The 20,466-nt window shown below is 65.8% G+C and overlaps 1 protein-coding gene across 3 annotated transcripts in view; it reads right to left on the bottom strand.

Annotated features, from left to right (window-relative positions):
• Nucleotides 1-5,770: 5,770 nt before the first annotated feature.
• The window catches only part of SHANK3 (SH3 and multiple ankyrin repeat domains 3), a 393,528-nt gene continuing 378,832 nt past the window's right edge, over nt 5,771-20,466 (bottom strand). The window contains exon 23 of one of the 3 annotated variants that reach the window (XM_082076373.1): nt 5,771-5,912. In XM_082076373.1, the coding sequence (XP_081932499.1) occupies nt 5,900-5,912 (13 nt within the window). In that variant the 3' untranslated portion in view covers nt 5,771-5,899. Of the gene's footprint in view, nt 6,298-11,463; nt 12,251-20,466 lie in introns of those variants that run through there. The other 2 variants (XM_082076372.1, XM_082076371.1) reach the window with 2 other exon arrangements.

Below are 20,466 nucleotides of genomic sequence, written 5' to 3'. Positions count from 1 at the left end.
CAGAGACTCTGTCTGACCCCCCAAACCAGCCGGCTTGCCCCCCCCGCACACGCTCCAGCCCGCACCCCATGGACTCCCCACACATCCTCGCCGCTTCTTGGGGGGCTCTGGGCCGCAGACACGGTGGGTATTGGGGTATCGGGGGGTGCCCGGCACCGCCCCAGCCCCGTGCCCTGGAGTCCCGGCCGCGGGGACGGCACCGCTGAGCCTCGGCGCCGGGGGACACGCCGCCCCCCTGCATGAGCAGAGCCAGCCCGGGGGGTGGGGAGCGGCTGCGGCCCCCCCAGCCCCGCTGCACAGGGTGGAGATGTCGGGGGTGAGCGGGGTCCGGGGAGTGTGGGGGCAAATGCTCCCGTGGGGGCTCAAAGGGGTGAAGGGGGGGGAAGGCTGTTTGGGGGCTGGTGGGGCATGGGGAGGTGGGGGTGCTGGGGTGAGCCCCCCCGCCCGTGCTGGGGTGAGCCCCCCCGCCCGTGCTGGATCCCTGCACAGCGGCAGCACCACCCTCCCGCCCCCCCGGGGACCCCCCGCCGCTGCTCCCCCAGAACAGCCCCGCACCCGGGCAGCTGCCTTGGCCCCGGCCCCCCCGCAGCCCCCGGCCCCCCCACCGCCACCAGTGTCCCCTGCACCCCCCGCCCCGGGACCGCATCCCCCGCGGGGCCGCGCTGGCCGTGGGGCGCAGGACACGCGCTCGGGCCGGGGGGCTCCCGGGGGGTGGGCGACGCTGCTGGCCCGCGGGAGCCCCCCGGCCTCAATGTATTCGCCCTGCGAGGGGAAACCCCGCGCCCGGGCGGCCGTGGGGGCGCCGGGCAGGGCCGCCCCCCCGTGCCAGGGGGTTCTGCTCCCCGTCTCCCGCCCAGTGCTAGTTTAGTGACTATAACTCCACGCGCTCGATGTACCGGTATTTATCTCGTGACAAACAGAACAGGAGGAGTCCTGAGCACCCCACACTTGTACAAACCCGGTTCCAGGTCCTCCCTCACCGCCCTGTCATCCACTTGGTCTTTCAATAAAATATATGCTTGGTGTGACCGCGAGGCCGGGGCCGCTGTCGGTGCCCCCGGGATGTGGGGTGAGGGGGTGTGTGTGTGGGGGGGTGTGTGGGGGTGTGTGCAGGGAACCCCGGCCCCCCAGGCTGGTTGGGAGCTCTGCAGGGCCCAGCCCCCCCTGCTCCCGCAGGGTCACAGGCAGATCACACAGGATCCCAGGGCTGGAATGGCTCAGAGGAGACTCCACACCCGCTCTGGGCAGCCTGGGCCAGGCTCTGGCACCTCCCAGCAAACGAGTGTCTGCTCGTGTTCACATGGAGCCTCCTGTGCTTCAGTGTGTGCCCGGTGCCCCTCACCCTGGCCTTGGGCACCACTGACCAGAGTCTGCTCCATCTGACACCACCCTGACATATTGATCATTGATCACATCCCTCTCAGCTTCTCTTCTGCCCTCAGCAGCCCCAGCTCTCCCAGCTTTTCCTCGGCACAAAGATGCTCGGGCACGCTGGGTCCTGCCCTGTGCCCGGGGCTTCAAGGGGACAAGGGAACAGTGTCACTGAAACAGGCAGCGCTGACGTGACACAGGGACAGGAGCATCCAACGTGGGGACAGCTGGACTTGGGGACAGAGTGGCAGAGGAGCTGCCCCACTCAGGAGGGACATTGTGGGGACAGCTGGGTACCAGCACCTTGGGGTGCGGGCACAGTGCGGCTGGGCTGGCAGCGGGGCTGGGGGACACGGGGATGGTGCGGGGGGTGGGATGTGGTTGCAGCGGGGCTGGGGGACACGGGGACTGTGCGGGGAGTGGGATGCGGTGGCAGCAGGGCTGGGGGACACGGGGACTGTGCAGGGGGTGGGACATGGGGACTGTGTGGGGGGTGGGACATGGTGGCAGCAGGGCTGGGGGACACGGGGACTGTGCAGGGGGTGGGATGCAGTGACAGCAGGGCTGGGGGACATGGGGACAGTCCCATCACCCCCCATGCTGGCTGTGGGGGTGGGTGTGAGGCATCGACCCCCTGGTCCCGGACCCCCCTGTGCCAGCCCCACGGGCTATGCGGGACGAGGGGTCTCTCGGTGGGGCTGTGGCGGGGGGGCCCCGGCCCGGGCTGCGCTTGGCTCAGGGTCACAGGGGGCAGGGGCAGCGGGGAGGGGTGGGAGCCGCGCTGGCCGCCCCAAACCCGTCCTGACAGAACAGGAGGGACCCGGAGAAGGTGCCAGCGAGGTGGGACAGGGCGGCAGCCCCTCCAGCCCCGCAGCTGCTGCTGCCAGCAGTGACAGGGGAATGAATGACGGCCACTTTGTCACCCACGGATGCCACCAGGTATTCCATGTGCACCCACCGTTCTGCAGCATTTGCATCCCATTAAGTGTATCCCAACCAGTGCCGGTGGCCCCGACCCCGGTGAGCAGCCAGCGGGGGTGACGGTCCTGAAAGAACTCGGGGGTCACTGGGGTGACTGTGGCTCCTCCTGCCCTGGCGGGCTTGGCTGTGCCCCCAGGGCCCCGCACACCCTCCTGCCCCCGCTCGCGCTCCCTTGGCCGCTGGTTTTGCCCGAAGGCACCGGCCACGTCCAGGTTCACCGGCAGCTGCGGCACCGAGCGAGGCCTCGTGTGCGCCCAGCCCCTCGGCTCCTGGCACACGGGACCCTGGTGCTGTCACTGCCCCGCGGCTCTGCCCCACTGCCAGCCCCGCTCCGGCTGGGGACAGTGACACCGAGCCACGGCTGGGGACGGTGGCACTGAGCCATGGCTGGGGACGGTGGCACTGAGCCATGGCTGGGGATGGTGGCAGCGAGCCATGGCTGGGGAGGGTGGCACTGAGCCATGGCTGGGGATGGTGACACTGAGCCATGGCTGGGGATGGTGACACTGAGCCATGGCTGGGGACAGTGATGCTGTGGCATGGCTGGGCACGGTGGCACCGAGCCATGGCTGGGGACAGTGACACTGAGCCATGGCTGGAAACGGTGACACTGAGCCATGGCTGGGAATGGTGGCACCGAGCCATGGCTGGGGACAGTGATGCTGTGGCATGGCTGGGGACGGTGACACTGAGCCATGGCTGGGGACAGTGGCACTGAGCCATGGCTGGGGACAGTGACACTGTGCCATGGCTGGGGATGGTGATGCTGTGCCATGGCTGGGGACGGTGACACCGAGCCCTGTGGCTGTGCCGTGGCTGGGGACGGTGACACCGAGCCCTGTGGCTGTGCCGTGGCTGGGGGCTGTGGTGGGTGCCGTATGCAGGTTGTACACACAATATGACGCAAAGTTGTGCCACAGGAATCCGCGCAGACCGCTGGTGAGTTTCCCTCCTCTCCGTGCTCCCGTTCAGATGGTCTCCAGCGACATTTTGCGGGTGTTGTCAGTGTAACCAGGGTCCTCCTGCCTGACGTGCTTCCTGTACAGCAACGATAAACTCCTGCACGTGCTTCAGTGCTGTGAATCGTAGGTATTTTAAAGTTGAAACCACGTATTTCTGGGCTTGGTATTAACAGGCTCCACTTTCTGTGCTCTCTTCCCCCGTCAGTTCGACTCACGGTCTGTGATTTCAGGTAAGTGCAGCGGGGCTCTTGTGTCTCTGCACTCGTGGCACCTCCTGCCAGAAAAATGGACTTCACTGGTTTTTCTGGAGCACAGCGGCCGCGTGAAAACTTTTGCCAACCCAGTGCCAGGGGTTTTTTTGGTTGCTTTTTAACTTTTTACGTTATACAACTGAACTCTAAACCAAACTGGCGTCTCTGCTGCGGCGGTGGGGCTGTGGCCAGTGATGCTCTGTCGGGATGTGTCGGTCCCAGCACCGGCAGCCAGACACGGGCAGAGACGGCAGAGACGGCAGCAGCACAGCACGTCAGGATTGTGTCCAGCTGTGGCCCCTCAGTTCCAGCAGGACAGGGAACTGCTGAGAGAGTCCAGCGCAGCCACCAAGATGCTGCAGGGAGTGGAGCATCTCCCGTGTGAGGAAAGGCTGAGGGAGCTGGGGCTCTGGAGCTGGACAAGAGGAGACTGAGGGGGGACTCATTCCTGGGGATCAATATGGAAAGGGGCAGTGTCAGGAGGATGGAGCCAGGCTCTTCTGGTGACAACCAGGGACAGGACCAGGGGCAATGGGTGCAAACTGGAACACAGGAGGTTCCATTTAAATATGAGAAGCAAGTTGTTGGGGTGAGGGTGGCAGAGCCTGGCCCAGGCTGCCCAGGGGGTTGTGGAGTCTCCTTCTGTGCAGACATTCCAACCCGCCTGGACACCTTCCTGTGGAACCTCAGCTGGGTGTTCCTGCTCCATGGGGGATTGACCTGGATGAGCTTTCCAGGGCCCTTCAACCCCTGACATCCTGATCCTGTGACTCTGTGGCTCTGGGGAGGGACACGGGCAGAGGTGTCGGGTGGGGTGGGGGGTTCTCCCGCAGTCACAGCTCCGCTCCCCGGCCCACGGCTCTGAGTTCCCGACACCAAACCTCTGTACCCACGGGGTTCCGCTCGGCCCTGGCCCCACGTGGGGCGAGCCGAGATGGCAGGGCAGGGGACAGGCCAGCACGGGGGGGACGGTGGTGACACTGGTCACTGCGGGACTGGGAGCACTGGGGTGCAGGTGACACCGGTCACTGCAGGGCTGGGAGCACCGGGGTGCAGGTGACACCGGTCACTGCGGGGCTGGGAGCACCGGGGCGCAGGTGGCACCGGTCACTGCGGGACTGGGAGCACCGGGTGCAGGTGACACCGGTCACTGCGGGACTGGGAGCACCGGGGCGCAGGTGACACCGGTCACTGCGGGGGTGGGAGCACCGGGGTGCAGGTGGCACCGGTCACTGCGGGGGTGGGAGCACCGGGGTGCAGGTGACACCGGTCACTGCGGGGGTGGGAGCACCGGGGTGCAGGTGGCACCGGTCACTGCGGGGGTGGGAGCACCGGGGTGCAGGTGGCACCGGTCACTGCGGGGGTGGGAGCACCGGGGTGCAGGTGGCACCGGTCACTGCGGGGGTGGGAGCACCGGGGTGCAGGTGACACCGGTCACTGCGGGGGTGGGAGCACCGGGGTGCAGGTGGCACCGGTCACTGCGCAGGTGGGAGCACCGGGGTGCAGGTGGCACCGGTCACTGCGGGACTGGGAGCACTGGGGTGCCCTGAGCTCTGTGCCCACTCCAGGGCTGCTCCCCCCGCAAAGCCGACCCCAGAGAGCCCGGCTCCCCCCAGCCCTGGGGAGCTGCACCCCCAGCGAGCGGCCACGGCCCCCCAAGTGCAGTGGGACCTCACCCTGCCCAGCCCCCTCCCCTCACCGACCCGGCCGCTGTCCTGGCCGGGGGCACAGGACCCCGCAGGATGGGGCTGGCTCCCCGTGCTGCCCCATCCTGCGCCCCCTCCCCACCATGCGTTCCCCATGAGGGGGACCCCGAATGGCAGCTGGGTCTGGGAGCTGCTGGAGCCGACAGACACCACGGACCAAAGCGGAGCTTTCTTATAAATTTATTACATAATAATAATAATAATTAATAATAATATAATATAAGAAACATAGATCTCTGTGGGGTATGTGTATCACAACGTCAAGGGCGGGAGGCGAATGGCCACACCTCCATGACTCTGGAGAAGGAGAAATCTCCTCCAAAAATCCATACAAAATAAGGGTGAAGTCAAACCGACCCTGTCAAATTAAAAACAGAACAAAAACCCACAGGTGAGTCCGTCTGGGTGAGAACCGAGAGTGTGGATGCGGCGCCGCGGGCCGGTGCGCGGTGCACATGCAGTGGTGGCGCCGGGCGCGGTGACACATGCATGCGGCAGCGGGGCTGCCGGCGCAGAGCAAACCGCGCCGCACTTTGTGGCTGGTTGCAAACGGGTTTGGCTGGCGAAGCTCTTCACCACCAGGAACAAAGTGCTGTGGGGTTTGTTTTCTCTTCGTTTACGGTCAGAATTACAGACAGGAGCTGATGGAGAACAGGGAATGGATGGCGTTAGTCTGGACAAAGGAAAAATACCAACAACTTCTTTAAAAAAAAAAAAAAAACCAAACCAAAAAAGTGTATCCCTTTGTACAGAAGAGAACCCAAGTCATTGAGAAGCCATGAGAATCACAGTAAGCGCCGCGCGTGGCCGGTCCCGGCGCGGCCGAGGGTGCGACGCTCGCCGGCGGCACCGCAGGCTCCGGGGCGGCTCCTCGCCCGCTACCGCTCTGCCTTCTCCTGGATGGCTTTTCAACGGGAAATGTCTCACTGGTCGGGAGGTGTCGGAGCGGAGATGCCAATGCAGCCGGAATAGATACAGAGTCAGGAAAGCGCTATCTACACCTGGGGAAAATCCTCTCTGCTTCCGCTGGGAAAAGAAAAGTAAAGGAGCAGCAGCTGCGTTAGCGGGGGTGGCGGTTCTGCCAGGGGTGGCGGTTCTGCCGGGGGTGGCGGTTCTGCCGGGGGTTGTGGTTCTGCCAGGGGTCGTGGTTGTGCTGGGGGGTTGTGGTTCTGCTGGGGGGTTGTGGTTCTGCCGCGGGGCTGCGGTTGTGCTGAGGGGTTGTGGTTGTGCTGGGGATTGTGGTTGTGCTGGGGATTGTGGTTCTGCTGGGGGTTGTGGTTCTGCCGGGGATTGTGGTTCTGCTGGGGGTTGTGGTTTGCTGGGGGATTGTGGTTCTGCTGGGGGTTGTGGTTCTGCCAGGGGTTGTGGTTCTGCCAGGGGTTGTGGTTCTGTCAGGGGGGAAATGGCCACAGGACAAGCCCTTGGCCCTGTGGCAACCCGGCTGCCGCAGCCAAGGCAGCGCCGAGTGCCGCGCTGCTGGGCCGTGGGGGCGCCGGGGACACGCTGTCCCCACCCGGTGGCACCGCGGAGCGGACGCCGCGCAGACGGGCACAGGGAGCGGGGGCTGAGCGGGGAGGAACAGGCGGGTTGGTCCAAGGGACTTTGGCACCTGGAACAAAACCAGCCCCAAAGCGAAGCCCCTTCCCGCGGTGCCGGCTGCTGCTGCCCGGGGACAGCGCTGTCCCCGCAGCCCCGTTGGTGCAGGTGGCGGGCGCGGGGGACGCGGCGATGGGGAGGATGAAGCTGCGGGGAGCAGGTTGCGCAGACGCGGGCAGCCCCGGCGCGGCCGCGGTGGGAGGTCGCCTTCTCTGGTGTTACGCCTGACTGGGACGAGCCGTGGTGTCCCCGCGGGGATCACGCAGTGTTTGCCAACACAGGTACGGCTGCAGCTGCTTGCTGGCGGAAGCTGGGGTGCACGGCAGGGCGGCGCGGCCGCCGGCTCCGCCACGGCAGAGCGGTGCATCCACCATTCCCAGCCCTGGCAAGAGGATCAGGGGCAGGGGGGAACTGGGGAGTGGAGGAGGAGGAGGAGGAGGAGGAGGGCTCCTCAGAAATGGCAAGAAGGCGTCCAGCTTTCCTGGTCCCAGACCGAACTTTCTGCAGAAAAGTTACGCTCTGCAGACTTCTGGCCTCTCGCAGCAAGAGGCGGGTGCAGGCGGGTCTCTCGGTCGCCCCAGAAGCAGCTGCGGAAGGGGCAGAGACCCGGGGTGCCTGCACTCAGGGTAACACGTCACGCTCCCACCAGCGGCGCCGAGGGGCAGCGCTCGGAGCCGCCACCGCGCCCAGGGGACACGGGGCAGCTCTGCCGCCACGGGCCGAGCGCTGCGCTGGGCACAAGGGCCACTGGGGCCGCCAAGGGCCACCAGGGTCTCCACAGGCCACCGGGGCTTCCAAGGGCCACCGGGGTCTCCAAGGGCCACCGGCATCTCCAGGGGCTGCCAGGGTCTCCATTACCTGCGGGTGAGCCGGGGAAGGAGCCAGCAGTGCGATGGGAATGAAGCGCAGCGGTGGCAGAGGTGACAGAGGCGGCAGTGGGACAAGCTGGGCAGGTGGGCAGGGGTGGCGGGGCTGGCGGGGGGTGGGCATGCAGGGGGTCTGCGGGGCGCTGGAACGCCAAGCGGGGCGGGGGCCGCGCAGCCAGGGCCGAGCCAGCAGCGCTGCAGAGCTTTGGCCGAGCCGCGGCGTGCGGGTGGGTGCCCAGCGGCTCCAGCGGATGCTGCTCCGCGGGGCCACGGTCACCCTGCGTCACCCTGGGGACCCAGGGAGTGGACCCCAAGCGGGGACAGCCGGGGTCTGCAAACATGCAGCAGCGGGGGCCAAAGCCAGCCAGGCAATGGGCGCAGGTCCCCGTGGCACAGGTCTCTGTGGCACAGGTCGCCGTGGCACAGGTCCCATGGCACCGCGCAGCTGCAAACGTGCGTGTCCACATCGGCAGGAGGCTCCAGAGCAGCCTGGTCAGAGCAGCGGAGGAACAAGCAGCCAAATGAATTCCCAGGCAGTCCCAGTGCTCTCCAGTTTGGGGAAGGGGCTGCGCGACACCCACCCCGGGACGTGCCCAGGCCCGTGCGCGCAGCGGGGGCTGCGGGGGCACCCAGCGTGCGGCGTCCCGAGGGATGCCGGGGGGCTGGGTGCTCGCCGACAGCCCGGGACGTGCCGGTGCTGCTTTGCCAGGCACGGAGCTGGAGAAGCAGCATCAGCTGGAGAGCCAAGCCCTGGTGCGGGTGAGCCCGGCTCCAGTCGCAGGGGACAAGCGGTGAGCTCGGCTTGCAGTCAGGTGCTGTGGGTGCAGGGGCTGCGGAGCGTGCGGGAGCTGGCGGAGGGACAGGGTGAGGGGACGGCTGGAGCGGGGGGGCTCTGGAGGGAGCGTGTGCCGGGCCGGGGGCTGTCAGAGCAGCAGCAGCCGTGCCGGCGGCATGGGACACGTCTGGTGCGGGACTGTCCCTGCCTGCGCAGGCAGCGGGGATGCGGGGTGCAGGGTGCTGAGCCGGCGGCTGCACATGCTGCGGGCGAGGCGTGCGGGGCTGGGGTCCCAGGGCCGAGGGGGAGATGGGGAGATGTGCGGGAGGGATGGAGGCGAGAGGAGCACAGCAGGGTGGAGGTGCTGGGAAGGCGGAGGACACACGGTGGGTCCAGCGGGCACACGGAGGGCGGGTGCGCGGCAGAGGGACGATGGGCCGGGCTGCGGCCGCGGGGCAGCGAGGCGGGAGGGGCAGGAGCTGGTCTGCGGCGCCCGCCGCAGGGGACACGGGACAGCAGCAGCGTTGGCACAGACAGGGCTGGGGACGCCTGATGGGGTGCGATGGCACACCTGGGAACCAGGCGGCGGGGTCAGGCAGACATCATGGCTGCTATCGCAGTTCGGGCGCCGCGCGGCTCACCAGGTCGCGGGCGCGGGGCCCGGGGTGCCCTGGGGCGCGGGGCGCAGGCTGTTTGCTCGCGGCTCCGGCTCGAAGCCCCTCGCGCCGTCTCCGGGTGCCGACCCCAGCCAGGAGCAGCGGGACGGCGCCCGGGGAGGGGGAGAGGCCACGAGCCCCAGGGCCCGGTGGCTTCCAGAAGCCTCGGGATGGAGCCGATGGGCACGTGCCCAGCAAGAGCTCAGGGAAAAGGACACGGCACCGGGGTGCGCCAGGATCCGTCCCGGGGAGGGCTGGTGTGCCGGCACACGTCAGGATCCGTCCCGGGGAGGGCTGGTGTGCCGGCACACGTCAGGATCCGTCCCGGGGAGGGCTGGTGTGCCGGCACACGTCAGGATCCGTCCCGGGGAGGGCTGGTGTGCCGGCACACGTCAGGATCCGTCCCGGGGAGGGCTGGTGTGCCGGCACACGTCAGGATCCGTCCCGGGGAGGGCTGGTGTGCCGGCACACGTCAGGATCCGTCCCGGGGAGGGCTGGTGTGCCGGCACACGTCAGGATCCGTCCCGGGGAGGGCTGGTGTGCCGGAGGAACTGCCCCCACCCCAGTTCGGGGCCTTTTCCCTGGCTGAGGGTTGTAAAGGTTCAGAGATGTGTGAGGGTCAGAAGGAACCTCCTTGTCCTTCCCTCTAGCACCAGAAGAGTTAATGCCTTTGTGGGGGACTCGGCTTTTTGGGAACACCGGTCACCAAGCCACCCCCTCCTGAGCTGCTGGCTGCGGCAGGAGGGGGCACGCGGGCCCTGGGCACCGCGCCGGGGACAGGGACAGCCCTCCCGGCGCCGGGGCTGCCGGGTCACTCCGGCTCCCGCCGAGCCCCCGTGGCCCCCGTGGCGCGGCGGGAGCCGGCCCGGCCAGCCCCGCGCACCGGCCTCCCCGCTGCCCACGCCGCCCGTAGCAGCCCCAGCGGCTCCCGGCCGGGCCGGCGGTGCCACGGGGCTGCGGCGGCGCCGTGCGAGCGGGTCGTGCCGGCGGCCATGGCTCCGGGACGGGGGCCGGTGCCCGACGCCTGCCAGAGGCGCCGGGTCTGCGGGTGGTGGAAGCACCAGCTCCGTGGGTCTGTGCCGGGGGGTGGAAGACTCGGTGTGTCCCAAAAAACAGGTTTCGTCTTGTGTTTCTCAATCTTTAAAATCCAGAGTGTTCGGAAGGAGCTGTTGGGATAGGTTTTTGTGTTTTTTTTTTTTAAAAAAAAGACTTTAACATTCACTCAGTCGCTAAAAAGCCCCATGAGCCATGGGCGTCCCGGGGGAGGGGTGCGGGCACCGCCTCGCCAGCATCTCAGCAAGTCTAGAGATATAGAGATTTAGGAAAACTATAACAAAATCAGGTGGTTATAGCTATAGATATAGATATATAGATATTTGTTCTCTCTTTTCAAATATATAGCTGATTAAAAAGATGCAAAATAAGGATGACTAGGATGGAGTGGGGATCCTGTAGTTCAATATCATCTCTTGTAGATCATCAGCTGCTCTCTATATAAATGCACGGAGATTATATATTATCCATCAACGCATCCCCCTTGGAAACAAGACCCTAAACCAAGAGGAAATAAAACATCTCCCTCCTCCCTCCCCCCCCGAAAACGTTGGCAAAGCGTTTTCTGCTGGATTCCCCACCAGCCTCCCTCCGCCATCCCCAAACATGCTTCTGTCCATGCGGTTTCGGTCCCTCTGGGGTGACAGGCGGCGCAGCGGCAGGAGCCGGCGGGGGAGCCGCTGTCCCGGCAGCGCCGGCGGCTCCCGGGGCGGCTCGGACAGGGGGAGCTGGCCTGGGGGTCACCGCGGGTGTCCCCCCAGCCGCCGCGCCCGTCCCCAGAGCCCCTGCCGCTGGAGCCCGACCCTCCGAGCACCGGCGCGGCTCAACCGCCGCTGACCCCGGCAGACGCAGCCTGCGCGGGGCCAGGGCCACCACCGCGGTGCCTCCCGCCGCCGCGGCCGAGTGCCGGCGCCGCCTGTCCCCTGCCCCGCCGCACTCGCGCCGCGGCGGCTCGGAGCAGCTCGGGGTGTCCACGCCGTGGGCCGCCCCGGCCCGTCCGAGCCGCGGCGGGGGCGCGCAGCCGTCCCTGTCACCTGTCGCCGCCGGGCGCCGCGGCCAGCGCCGGGCCGGCAGCACAGCCCTGTCCCGAGCCAGGCTCGGCTCTCCCTGCACCGCTGGCCCTGCCGCTCCCGCCCCGGCCAGGCGCTGCCGCGGCCACGGGAGCTGCGCCGGCGGCACGCGGAGCCTCGGCCCCGCCGGCCCGGCGACGCCCCGGGAAGAGCACACAAGCGATATACAGGCCAGACTCTCCGAGGAACAGAAACGAGGATGTATTTCATGCAACATTCCCTGTCCCGAAGGCGTCGCGGGGCCGGCGGGGCCGGCGGGGCCGAGCGTGCGTGGCACGCCGGGAGCGGGCGGGAGCCCCTGGGCTCCGCGCCCTTCAGTGCAGTGCTCAGAGTAGAAAGAGAATCAAAGTGGGTTTTATTAGTCTAGTAGAAACGCCCTCCGCGGCGGCTCTGGACGAGGCCAGCGCTGCCGGGGCCGGTCAGCTGTCTACCAGCTGCTTGAGCGCCCTCTCAATGTTCATGCGGTGCCCCACACGGGTCACCCCCAACTCCACAAAGTCCTCCTTGGTGAGGGCGGGCAGGTGCGTGCCCTCGATTTCATGGTCCTCAAACTTGTCTCGGTGCTCCACCAAATTGATGCTTTCCAGCCAGTCCCCGACGTCGTACTTGTTCCAGAGGTGGAGGGGTTTCTGCATGAAGGGCCGAGGCGGGTGGAGGGTGTGCAGGGGCGGCCCTGGCGAGGGGGACGGGGACGGGGAGCGGCTCCGGGCGCTCACGCTCCTCACCACAAAGCGCACCTCCTTGGGCTCGTGTGGGATGGAGAGGCTGGAAGATTTGAGGATGGTGGGAGGGGTGAGACCGTAGGGCCGGACGGTGCTGAGGGGCTCTGTCCGATCCAGAGCCGGCTTCACGGGGCTGGGGGTACGTCGGGTTACGGGGTAGCGACTGCCAGGTCGGACTGTGTAGGTGGTCCCGGAGCTCCGCTGGGAAATGGTGCTGAGTTCTCCTAAACTACTGAAAAGTCTGCAGAAAGAACGGTACAGCGAGAGAGAGAGGAGAGAGCAGAGGGCAGGGGTGAGGCCGAGGTCCCCAGACACGGCAGCACACACACAAACACACGGGGCTGGAGAGCTGGGCCAGCCGGGCGGGGGGGGCACGGAGGCGCCTCAGCCGGGGCCGCCCGGCCGGGGCGCTCACGGGGGCACAACACGCTCAAGCAAGTATCTTCAGTACAGAATCACGGCATCATGTTGGCTGGAAAAGCCCCTTCCAGCTCATGGAGTCCAACCACAACCCAGCCCTGTCCCTGCCCCATGTCCTGAGAACCTCATGTCCGTCTGTCCAGCGCTCCAGGGATGGTGACTCCAGCCCTGCCCTGGGCAGCCTGTTCCAATGCCCCACAGCCCTTTCCAGGAAGAAATGTTTCCTGATCTTCAATGCGAACCTCGGTTCCTGCTCTGGCTGCCGCGGCTCCGCAGCCCAGCGAGCCCAGCCGTGGCGGACGGTGGCCCCGCTGGCCGCACACAAGCCACGCTGCAGCCTGGGAGCCTGCACCTCAGCAAGAAGCCGCAGCAGAGCTGAACCTAATCCCGCTGGGGACCCCCGTGTCCCCTCGCTAACCCATCAGGGAGCTCTCGGTCCTGCCACGGCCTCAGAGCAACCAGCGCTCCCAAGCACATCGGCCCCTCCTGGGACAAGACGGAACCTTCCCGCGCCGCCCCAGGCGCCGTGTGGGGACGGGAGGGCCGTCCCACCGTCCCAAGGATGGAGCCAGCAGGGTCTGATCGTCACCCGTCGCTGTGGGTGAGGCAGCCTGGAGGCGCCTGGACGGGCGTCCCCCTTGCACTGCACCATGTCCCCATCCTGCCCCCCGCGTCGCGGTGGCACCTGCCATGGCGCTGGGCAGGGGACAGGGACAGCCCCTCCTGCAGCGCTCGCTGCTACCAGAGCCTCTGGCGGGGCCACCCCGGTGCAGGCGTGTCTGCCTCCTGCCATCGCCTCCATCGTGTCCCCCAGACGAGCAATTGCTCCGGGTACGCAGAAAGAAGCAGATCTGAAGCCTGGCAGGGCAAGAGCCGAGTGCCACAGCCTGGTGAAGCCCCGGCTCTGCTGGCGCCGCACTGTGGGGTGTCCTTCCGCCAGCACCCGCGCTGTGGGGTGTCCTTCCGCCAGCACCCGCGCTGTGGGGTGTCCTTCCGCCAGCACCCGCGGTGTGGGGTGTCCTTCCGCCAGCACCCAGGGTGACTGTGCTGGGGCCGGCACTCTGAGCGGGAGGGACCTGGGGCTCCCTCCCGCCCACTGTCCTGGCACCACCCTGAGCCCACGGGGACTTTGGTCCCGGCTCCGGTGGCTCTGAGCTCCCAGGAGGGCTCTCGGCAGGGCCCGGGTCCTGCGGCGGCTCGGGGATGGTCCCACGGGCCTAGGACGGGTCCCCTGCACGCACGGCGTCACCGCGCTGCGCCGGTTATCTCACCGCTGACCAGGCCGTGACTGCTCGTTGGGTCAGCAACGTCAGTCTGCTCGTCCTCCAAACTGGCCCATCCAACACAAGGAACCACAGCACCCGGTTACCAAACCAGCAGCGCCCCGAGTGAGCCCGGCCCCGCACGGCTCCTCCACCGCCCCCCAGGCTCTGCCCTGTCCTGGGTCCCTCCTGGCACGGACGGACCCTCTGGAAAGCTGCTGCTGGCAAGAGGAGCCCAGAGCTACAGCAACTGCTGCACCAACGCACACACCGCGCCAGCCCCGCCACCAACGCACACACTGCACCAGCCCCGCACCACGCCAGGTTCACCACCACTCATCATTTCCCAGCGACACGGCTCCAAGAAGAGTAGCTGAACATTAATATGAAGGGCTGCTCAGAGTCTGTGGGCTTAGACACGTTACCTCTTATTCTTATTTCCCTGCCCCCTTGGCGCAGAAAGCAAGAGGGCTGTGAAGAAGCACCGTGATGAGTCACGTTTGGGAAGCTCCATCAGTACAGAGGAGGAAGAGCTGAACGACCTTGAGGGCTGTGCCACGAGAAACAGAACGAGAAGTGACAGCACAAAATCCCGTGTCCCGCTTGGAGGGCTGGCAAGGGATCCCTGCTCTGCTGGAAGTGATGGAGAGAAAGTTCTGGGTCTGCCGAGAGCCAGGAGGGGTGACCGGGGGGACGGACGCGGCATGGCTGCGGACGGTGAAGGAACCGCTGCGGGATCTCCGGTCCGTGTTTCCCACAGACACAAGGATGCGCTAATGTTGCCAAAGGAGACACCGCAACACTCACTCGAAACTCTGAGCACAGTTCTGGCCACTCGTGTTCTCAAAAGGCAAATGTGAACAGAAACGGCCGCAGACAGAGAGTGTGCCAAGGGCGTGCTGAACCTGCCCAGGCGGGACAGAGGGACAGTGACTCCAGGTCTGTGGAGGAAAGAGTGGAGCGGGAGGGCACTGAGGACTCTGGGTCACCAGGACGCGCTCGCTGGGTCGCAGGGGACGCCTGGCTGGGAGAACGACAGCCCTGCTGGGGCAGCCGGAGCCCGCGAGGCGTTTTAGAATCACAGAATCACAGAATCATTCGGAGTGGAAAAGCTCCTCCAGACCATGGAGTCCAACCATAACCAACCCTGTCCCTGCCCCGTGTCCTGAGAACCTCATGTCCGTCTGTCCAGCCCTCCAGGGATGGTGACTCCAGCACTGCCCTGGGCAGCCTGTTCCAGCCCTTTGGGGAAGAAATTGTTCCCCACATCCAACCTCAACCTCCCCCGGCGCAACTTGAGGCTGTTTTGGGTGGTACCGATGAGCGAGGACGTGCTCCGGGCACAGTGCGGGTGACACGGGGGACAAAGCCACGGCCCTGCCTCCAAGGCACAGGGTCAGCTGCACGGAGTTACTGTTGGAAGATTCCTCTTCCCTATAGTTGGGAAAGCACATCAACACCCGTGCATGAGCCTTGCTGCAGGATGCACGGTGGCGGCTGCAGCGGCAATTTCCGCGGGCGGTGACACGCTCCAGAGATCTCCCGCACAGCTCCGCACCGCGTCCTCCAGCTCCTGGCGCCAGGCTCCGCATGGTGCGTGGTGAGAGACCTTCTGCACCACGGGGGGTTCGTACGTGAGCTCGGGCAGCAGGGACTTGCCCCACAGGTGCTTCAGTTTGCCCTGAGCATTTCTGAGTCCCAGCTGCAAGTCAAAGGGGCTCACGAGCGCCAGGTGTCCCTTTGGGGATGTGGAAAGCTCCGGCTGCAGCCGGGCAGCACGGCTGCCTGCCTTGGGATGCTGCTGCTGAGCACTTGGGCTCTGCCGGGTTTTGTGAGCGCTACGGTGCCGTCCACTTCTCCTTTAGGCAACAACGAGTCAGCGGCACTGGGAGCTTCATAAGAAAGATGAAATGATTCACGTTCCTTTTCTGGCGGAGCTCCCGCCGGGGGTCGGGAGGCAGCAGCCCTGAGACAGCGGCATTGCTGGTGGCCGGGGTGTCCCTGTGAGCTGGGACGTGGCAGCTCTGGCGCTGCCTGCAGGCCTCTCCTCCAAGCAGGCGGGATGCGGAGCGCTGCAGCATCAGCAGCGGGTGGGATGTGGGATGCGGAGCGGTGCAGCACCGGCAGCGGGTGGGATGCGGAGCGCTGCAGCACCGGCAGCGGGTGGGATGTGGGATGCAGAGCGGTGCAGCACCAGCAGCGGGTGGGATGTGGGATGCGGAGCGGTGCAGCACCGGCAGCGGGTGGGATGCGGAGTGCTGCAGCACCGGCAGCGGGTGGGATGTGGGATGTGGAGCGCTGCAGCACCGGCAGCGGGTGGGATGTGGGATGCGGAGCGGTGCAGCACCGGCAGCGGGTGGGACGTGGGATGCGGAGCGGTGCAGCACCGGCAGCGGGTGGGATGCGGAGCGGTGCAGCACCGGCAGCGGGTGGGATGTGGGATGCGGAGCGGTGCAGCACCGGCAGCGGGTGGGATGCGGAGTGCTGCAGCACCGACAGCGGGTGGGATGTGGGATGCGGAGCGGTGCAGCACCGGCAGCGGGTGGGATGTGGGATGCGGAGCGCTGCAGCACCGGCAGCGGGTGGGATGTGGGATGCGGAGCGCTGCAGCACCGACAGCGGGTGGGATGTGGGATGTGGAGCGCTGCAGCACCGGCAGCGGGTGGGATGTGGGATGCGGAGCGCTGCAGCACCGGCAGCGGGTGGGATGTGGGATGCGGAGCGGTGCAGCACCGGCAGCGGGTGGGACGTGGGATGCGGAGCAGTGCAGCACCGGCAGCGGGTGGGATGTGGGATGCGGAGCGCTGCAGCACCGGCAGCGGGTGGGACGTGGGATGCGGAGCAGTGCAGCACCGGCAGCGGGTGGGATGCGGAGCGGTGCAGCACCGGCAGCGGGTGGGATGTGGGATGCGGAGCGGTGCAGCACCGGCAGCGGGTGGGATGCGGAGTGCTGCAGCACCGACAGCGGGTGGGATGTGGGATGCGGAGCGCTGCAGCACCGGCAGCGGGTGGGATGTGGGATGCGGAGCGGTGCAGCACCGGCAGCGGGTGGGATGCGGAGCGGTGCAGCACCGGCAGCGGGTGGGATGTGGGATGCGGAGCGGTGCAGCACCGACAGCGGGTGGGATGTGGGATGCGGAGCGCTGCAGCACCGGCAGCGGGTGGGATGTGGGATGCGGAGCGGTGCAGCACCGGCAGCGGGTGGGACGTGGGATGCGGAGCGGTGCAGCACCGACAGCGGGTGGGATGTGGGATGCGGAGCGCTGCAGCACCGGCAGCGGGTGGGATGTGGGATGCGGAGCGGTGCAGCACCGGCAGCGGGTGGGACGTGGGATGCGGAGCGCTGCAGCACCGGCAGCGGGTGGGATGTGGGATGCGGAGCGGTGCAGCACCGGCAGCGGGTGGGATGTGGGATGCGGAGCGCTGCAGCACCGGCAGCGGGTGGGATGTGGGATGCGGAGCGGTGCAGCACCGGCAGCGGGTGGGATGTGGGATGCGGAGCGGTGCAGCACCGGCAGCGGGTGGGATGTGGGATGCGGAGCGCTGCAGCACCGGCAGCGGGTGGGATGTGGGATGCGGAGCGGTGCAGCACCGGCAGCAGGACATGACGGGGCTGGGCTGCGGCTCTGGGGTGGCCACAAGCGCCAGGCTGGTGAGGCGCAGCAGCCGGGGCCCGATCTGCGCGCCGGCACACGCAGGGACCAGCTGCAATCAGCAGAGGGGGAGGACGGGTCTCACGGGAGGCGTCTCACACGCAAAGAGACACCAGCTTGATGAAAAAGTAAGTTCTAACCAAAGAAAAGAGGGATTATGCCTTTGTAGGACAGCTAATTAAACCTTCTGGGAGTACTTTTACTGAAGATATTAAAAAGCAGATTTCCTGACCGAGTCCCTAATGGATGAGGATTCCTCCTTTGAACTCTGTCTCTGAGTCTGAATTTCTTCAAGGCGAGGGCAGATTCGGCAACAGCGGTAACGCGCTTCTCACGCTCCGAAGAAGCGCTTTGCTTTTGCTCCGCTAACTGTTGTGTTGCTGCTCCTGGCTTGCAGGTGTTTTCATGGCTTCAACTCTGCCAGGGGAAATTTAGGCTGGATATTAGAAAGAAATTCTTTACAGAGAGAGTGGTCAGGATTGGAATGGCTGCCCAGGGAGGTGCTGGACTCACCGGCCATGGAGGTTTTAAACTGAGATTGGACATGGCACTTAGTGCCATGATCTAGTCAATGGGCTGGAGTTGGACCAAGGGTTGGACTGGATGATCTCTGAGGGCTTTTCCAACCCAGTCCATTCTGTGATTCTGTGATTCTGTGATTCTGTGATTCATACCAGCCCTCGGAAGCTCCCCCATCTCTTCCCACTGGATCTGCACACAGGACTGTTCTGCGCTGGCTGTCGGGTGACATGAGGCTGCTCAGGTGACTTCATCGGCTCGGTGACCAGAGCCGCAGCGGTGCTGTGCCCACGGCCAGGCTGGGCTGGGGGCAGAGCTGGACACTAATCCTCTCTTTGCTTGAAATGCAGAAGGATGCTTGGAGGCTTCCTGCCCAGAACGGTGCCTGTCCCGGGAGACCCAGCACACCTACGGTTCCCATTCCGAAGGGATTTTGTCTTCCAGAACTGTCTCATGAGACCCATCCCTGCCGAGGGAGGGTGAAGGCAGGAGTGCGGACAGGACGGGCTCCGGGAGCCCCGGGTGCCGCTCCGGCAGCGATGGACGGAGCTGCGGCGCTGCAGACTGACGGGCTGTGCGCAGGGACCGCCTGCCAACCCCCCCTCCTCCTTCCCTGCTGAACTCCAGCAAGAAACGTCCTCCTGGCTCCCAGCAGAATAACCCCAAGAGAGGATAAGCTCATCCCCGTAAAGCAAGCCCACAGGGAAAAGGTGCCCAACAGCGCGAGGCTGATCTGTAGAACCACCGAGAAGAAGGTTTTTCACTGAAGGTGATCAAACTTCCTGCTGTCATTTGTTCTCAGGACTCCACTCATGCACTTTCATCAGGGAAGATCAATCTGGCGCTTCTGCGTGCTTCTCCTTTGCAGCAGGAAAACAAAGGGATGCTGCGAGGGAGCACCTGCAACACCGCCACAGCCTAGCGGGGTTAACTGGACCCATGTCCTGTGCCCCGACGGCGATGTGGTAACTCCACGGGCGTCTGGGGGCTGAGGATGCTGAAGAAGCACTGGACGGGCTCTTCACATGAACACCAGAATGAGCAAAGCGGGAGAGAACTGGTAAATTCTGTAACCCTAGGGGCTGCTGCACTCCCGCACGGCGTCTCCGGAGCAGGAGTAGAAGCAGAGCCTGTGGGCAGCACTTGCGCATGAGGTCCTGCAGCCCAGGCAGCCCGGTCCTGCGGATCGTGGGCTGCACAGATCCTCACCTCGGGCACAGCTCGTGTGTTCCTGGCAGCGCTGAACACCCACGACTGAGCTTTCAGAGGGGTCAGAGACTTTGTGAGGGGCCCAGCACCCACACTGCACATGAGCAGTAAAGCTCGTGTTCTCCACAAGCAGCCGAGGAGCCGCGCAAGCGCGGGACGATCACTCTGTGCCTCCCACGCGACGTGGCTCCGCAGCAGCGGCCGTGCCATGGGTCAGGGCAGCAGGACCTGGTCACCCTCGCAGCAGCCTGGGGAGGTGATGGAGCAAATCATCCCGCAAACCGTTTCCAAACGCACCGAGGATGAGAACACGGCCGGGAGAGGGATGAGCCAGGGACCTTGTTTAATCTGGCTTAGTAAGACCTCCTGAAGCGTCTCCCCCAGCAGCCTCACGGGCAGGCTGGGGAAGGACGTGCAGCACGAGCAGAGGGGAGGCTGGTTGGGACCCGGCTGAGCAGCCGGGCTCCACGGGCCATGGTCAGCGGAACAAGGTCCAGCTGGAGCCTCGTGACTCCAGCGGGCACAACCCTGCGGCTGCTGTGCGGCCACTTCCTCTCAGTGTCTTCATTAAACACCTGGATGGCGGGGCAGTCAGTGGAGATGGCACACAGTTCGTGCAGGTGACACACCTTTTGTGCGGGTGACACACCTTTTGTGCAGGTGACACACCACAGAGGAGCAGCCGATGCACCAAATGGGTCTGTGGCCCCGCAGAGCATCCCCAACCCACTGGATGGACGGGCCAGAGCGACCTCGTGAAGTTCAGCTGAGGGAAGCGCGAGGTCCTGCACCCGAGGAGCTGGGAACGGTCTCACCCGCAGCACACGCTGGGCTGAGCAGCTGCAGGAGCCGGGGTGCTGAGACCAGGCTGAACACCAGCCGCCTGCGTGTCCCTGCAGGAAAAGACGCCATGGGGGTCCCGGGCTGCGGGAGGTGCTGCAGGTTGGGGGTGACCCCTCCTCTGGGCCCAGCACTGGTGGAGCACACCTGGAGCAGTGTCCAGTGGAGGTCACAGAGATGATGAAGGTACTGGAGCATCTGACACAAAAAGAGAGATGAGAGAGCTGGGACTGCTCAGCCTGGAGAAGAGAAGGTTGGAGGGGACCTCCCCAGCTTGTACAAATACCAGTTCTCCAGTTGTAGCCCCTCAGCTCCAGCAGGACAGGGAACTGCTGGAGAGAGTCCAGCGCAGCCACCAAGATGCTGGAGGGAGTGGAGCATCTCCCGTGTGAGGAAAGGCTGAGGGAGCTGGGGCTCTGGAGCTGGACAAGAGGACACTGAGCGGGGACTCATTGCTGGGGATCAATATGGAAAGGGGCAGTGTCAGGAGGATGGAGCCAGGCTCTTCTGGTGACAACCAGGGACAGGACAAGGGGCAATGGGTGCAAACTGGA

This window comes from Streptopelia decaocto, assembly GCF_964273445.1.
Source record: "Streptopelia decaocto genome assembly, chromosome: 1".
NCBI classification, from domain to species: Eukaryota; Metazoa; Chordata; class Aves; order Columbiformes; family Columbidae; genus Streptopelia; species Streptopelia decaocto.
Note: the sequence above shows the minus strand (reverse complement) of the source record. Positions and strands in the feature narration are given on the sequence as shown.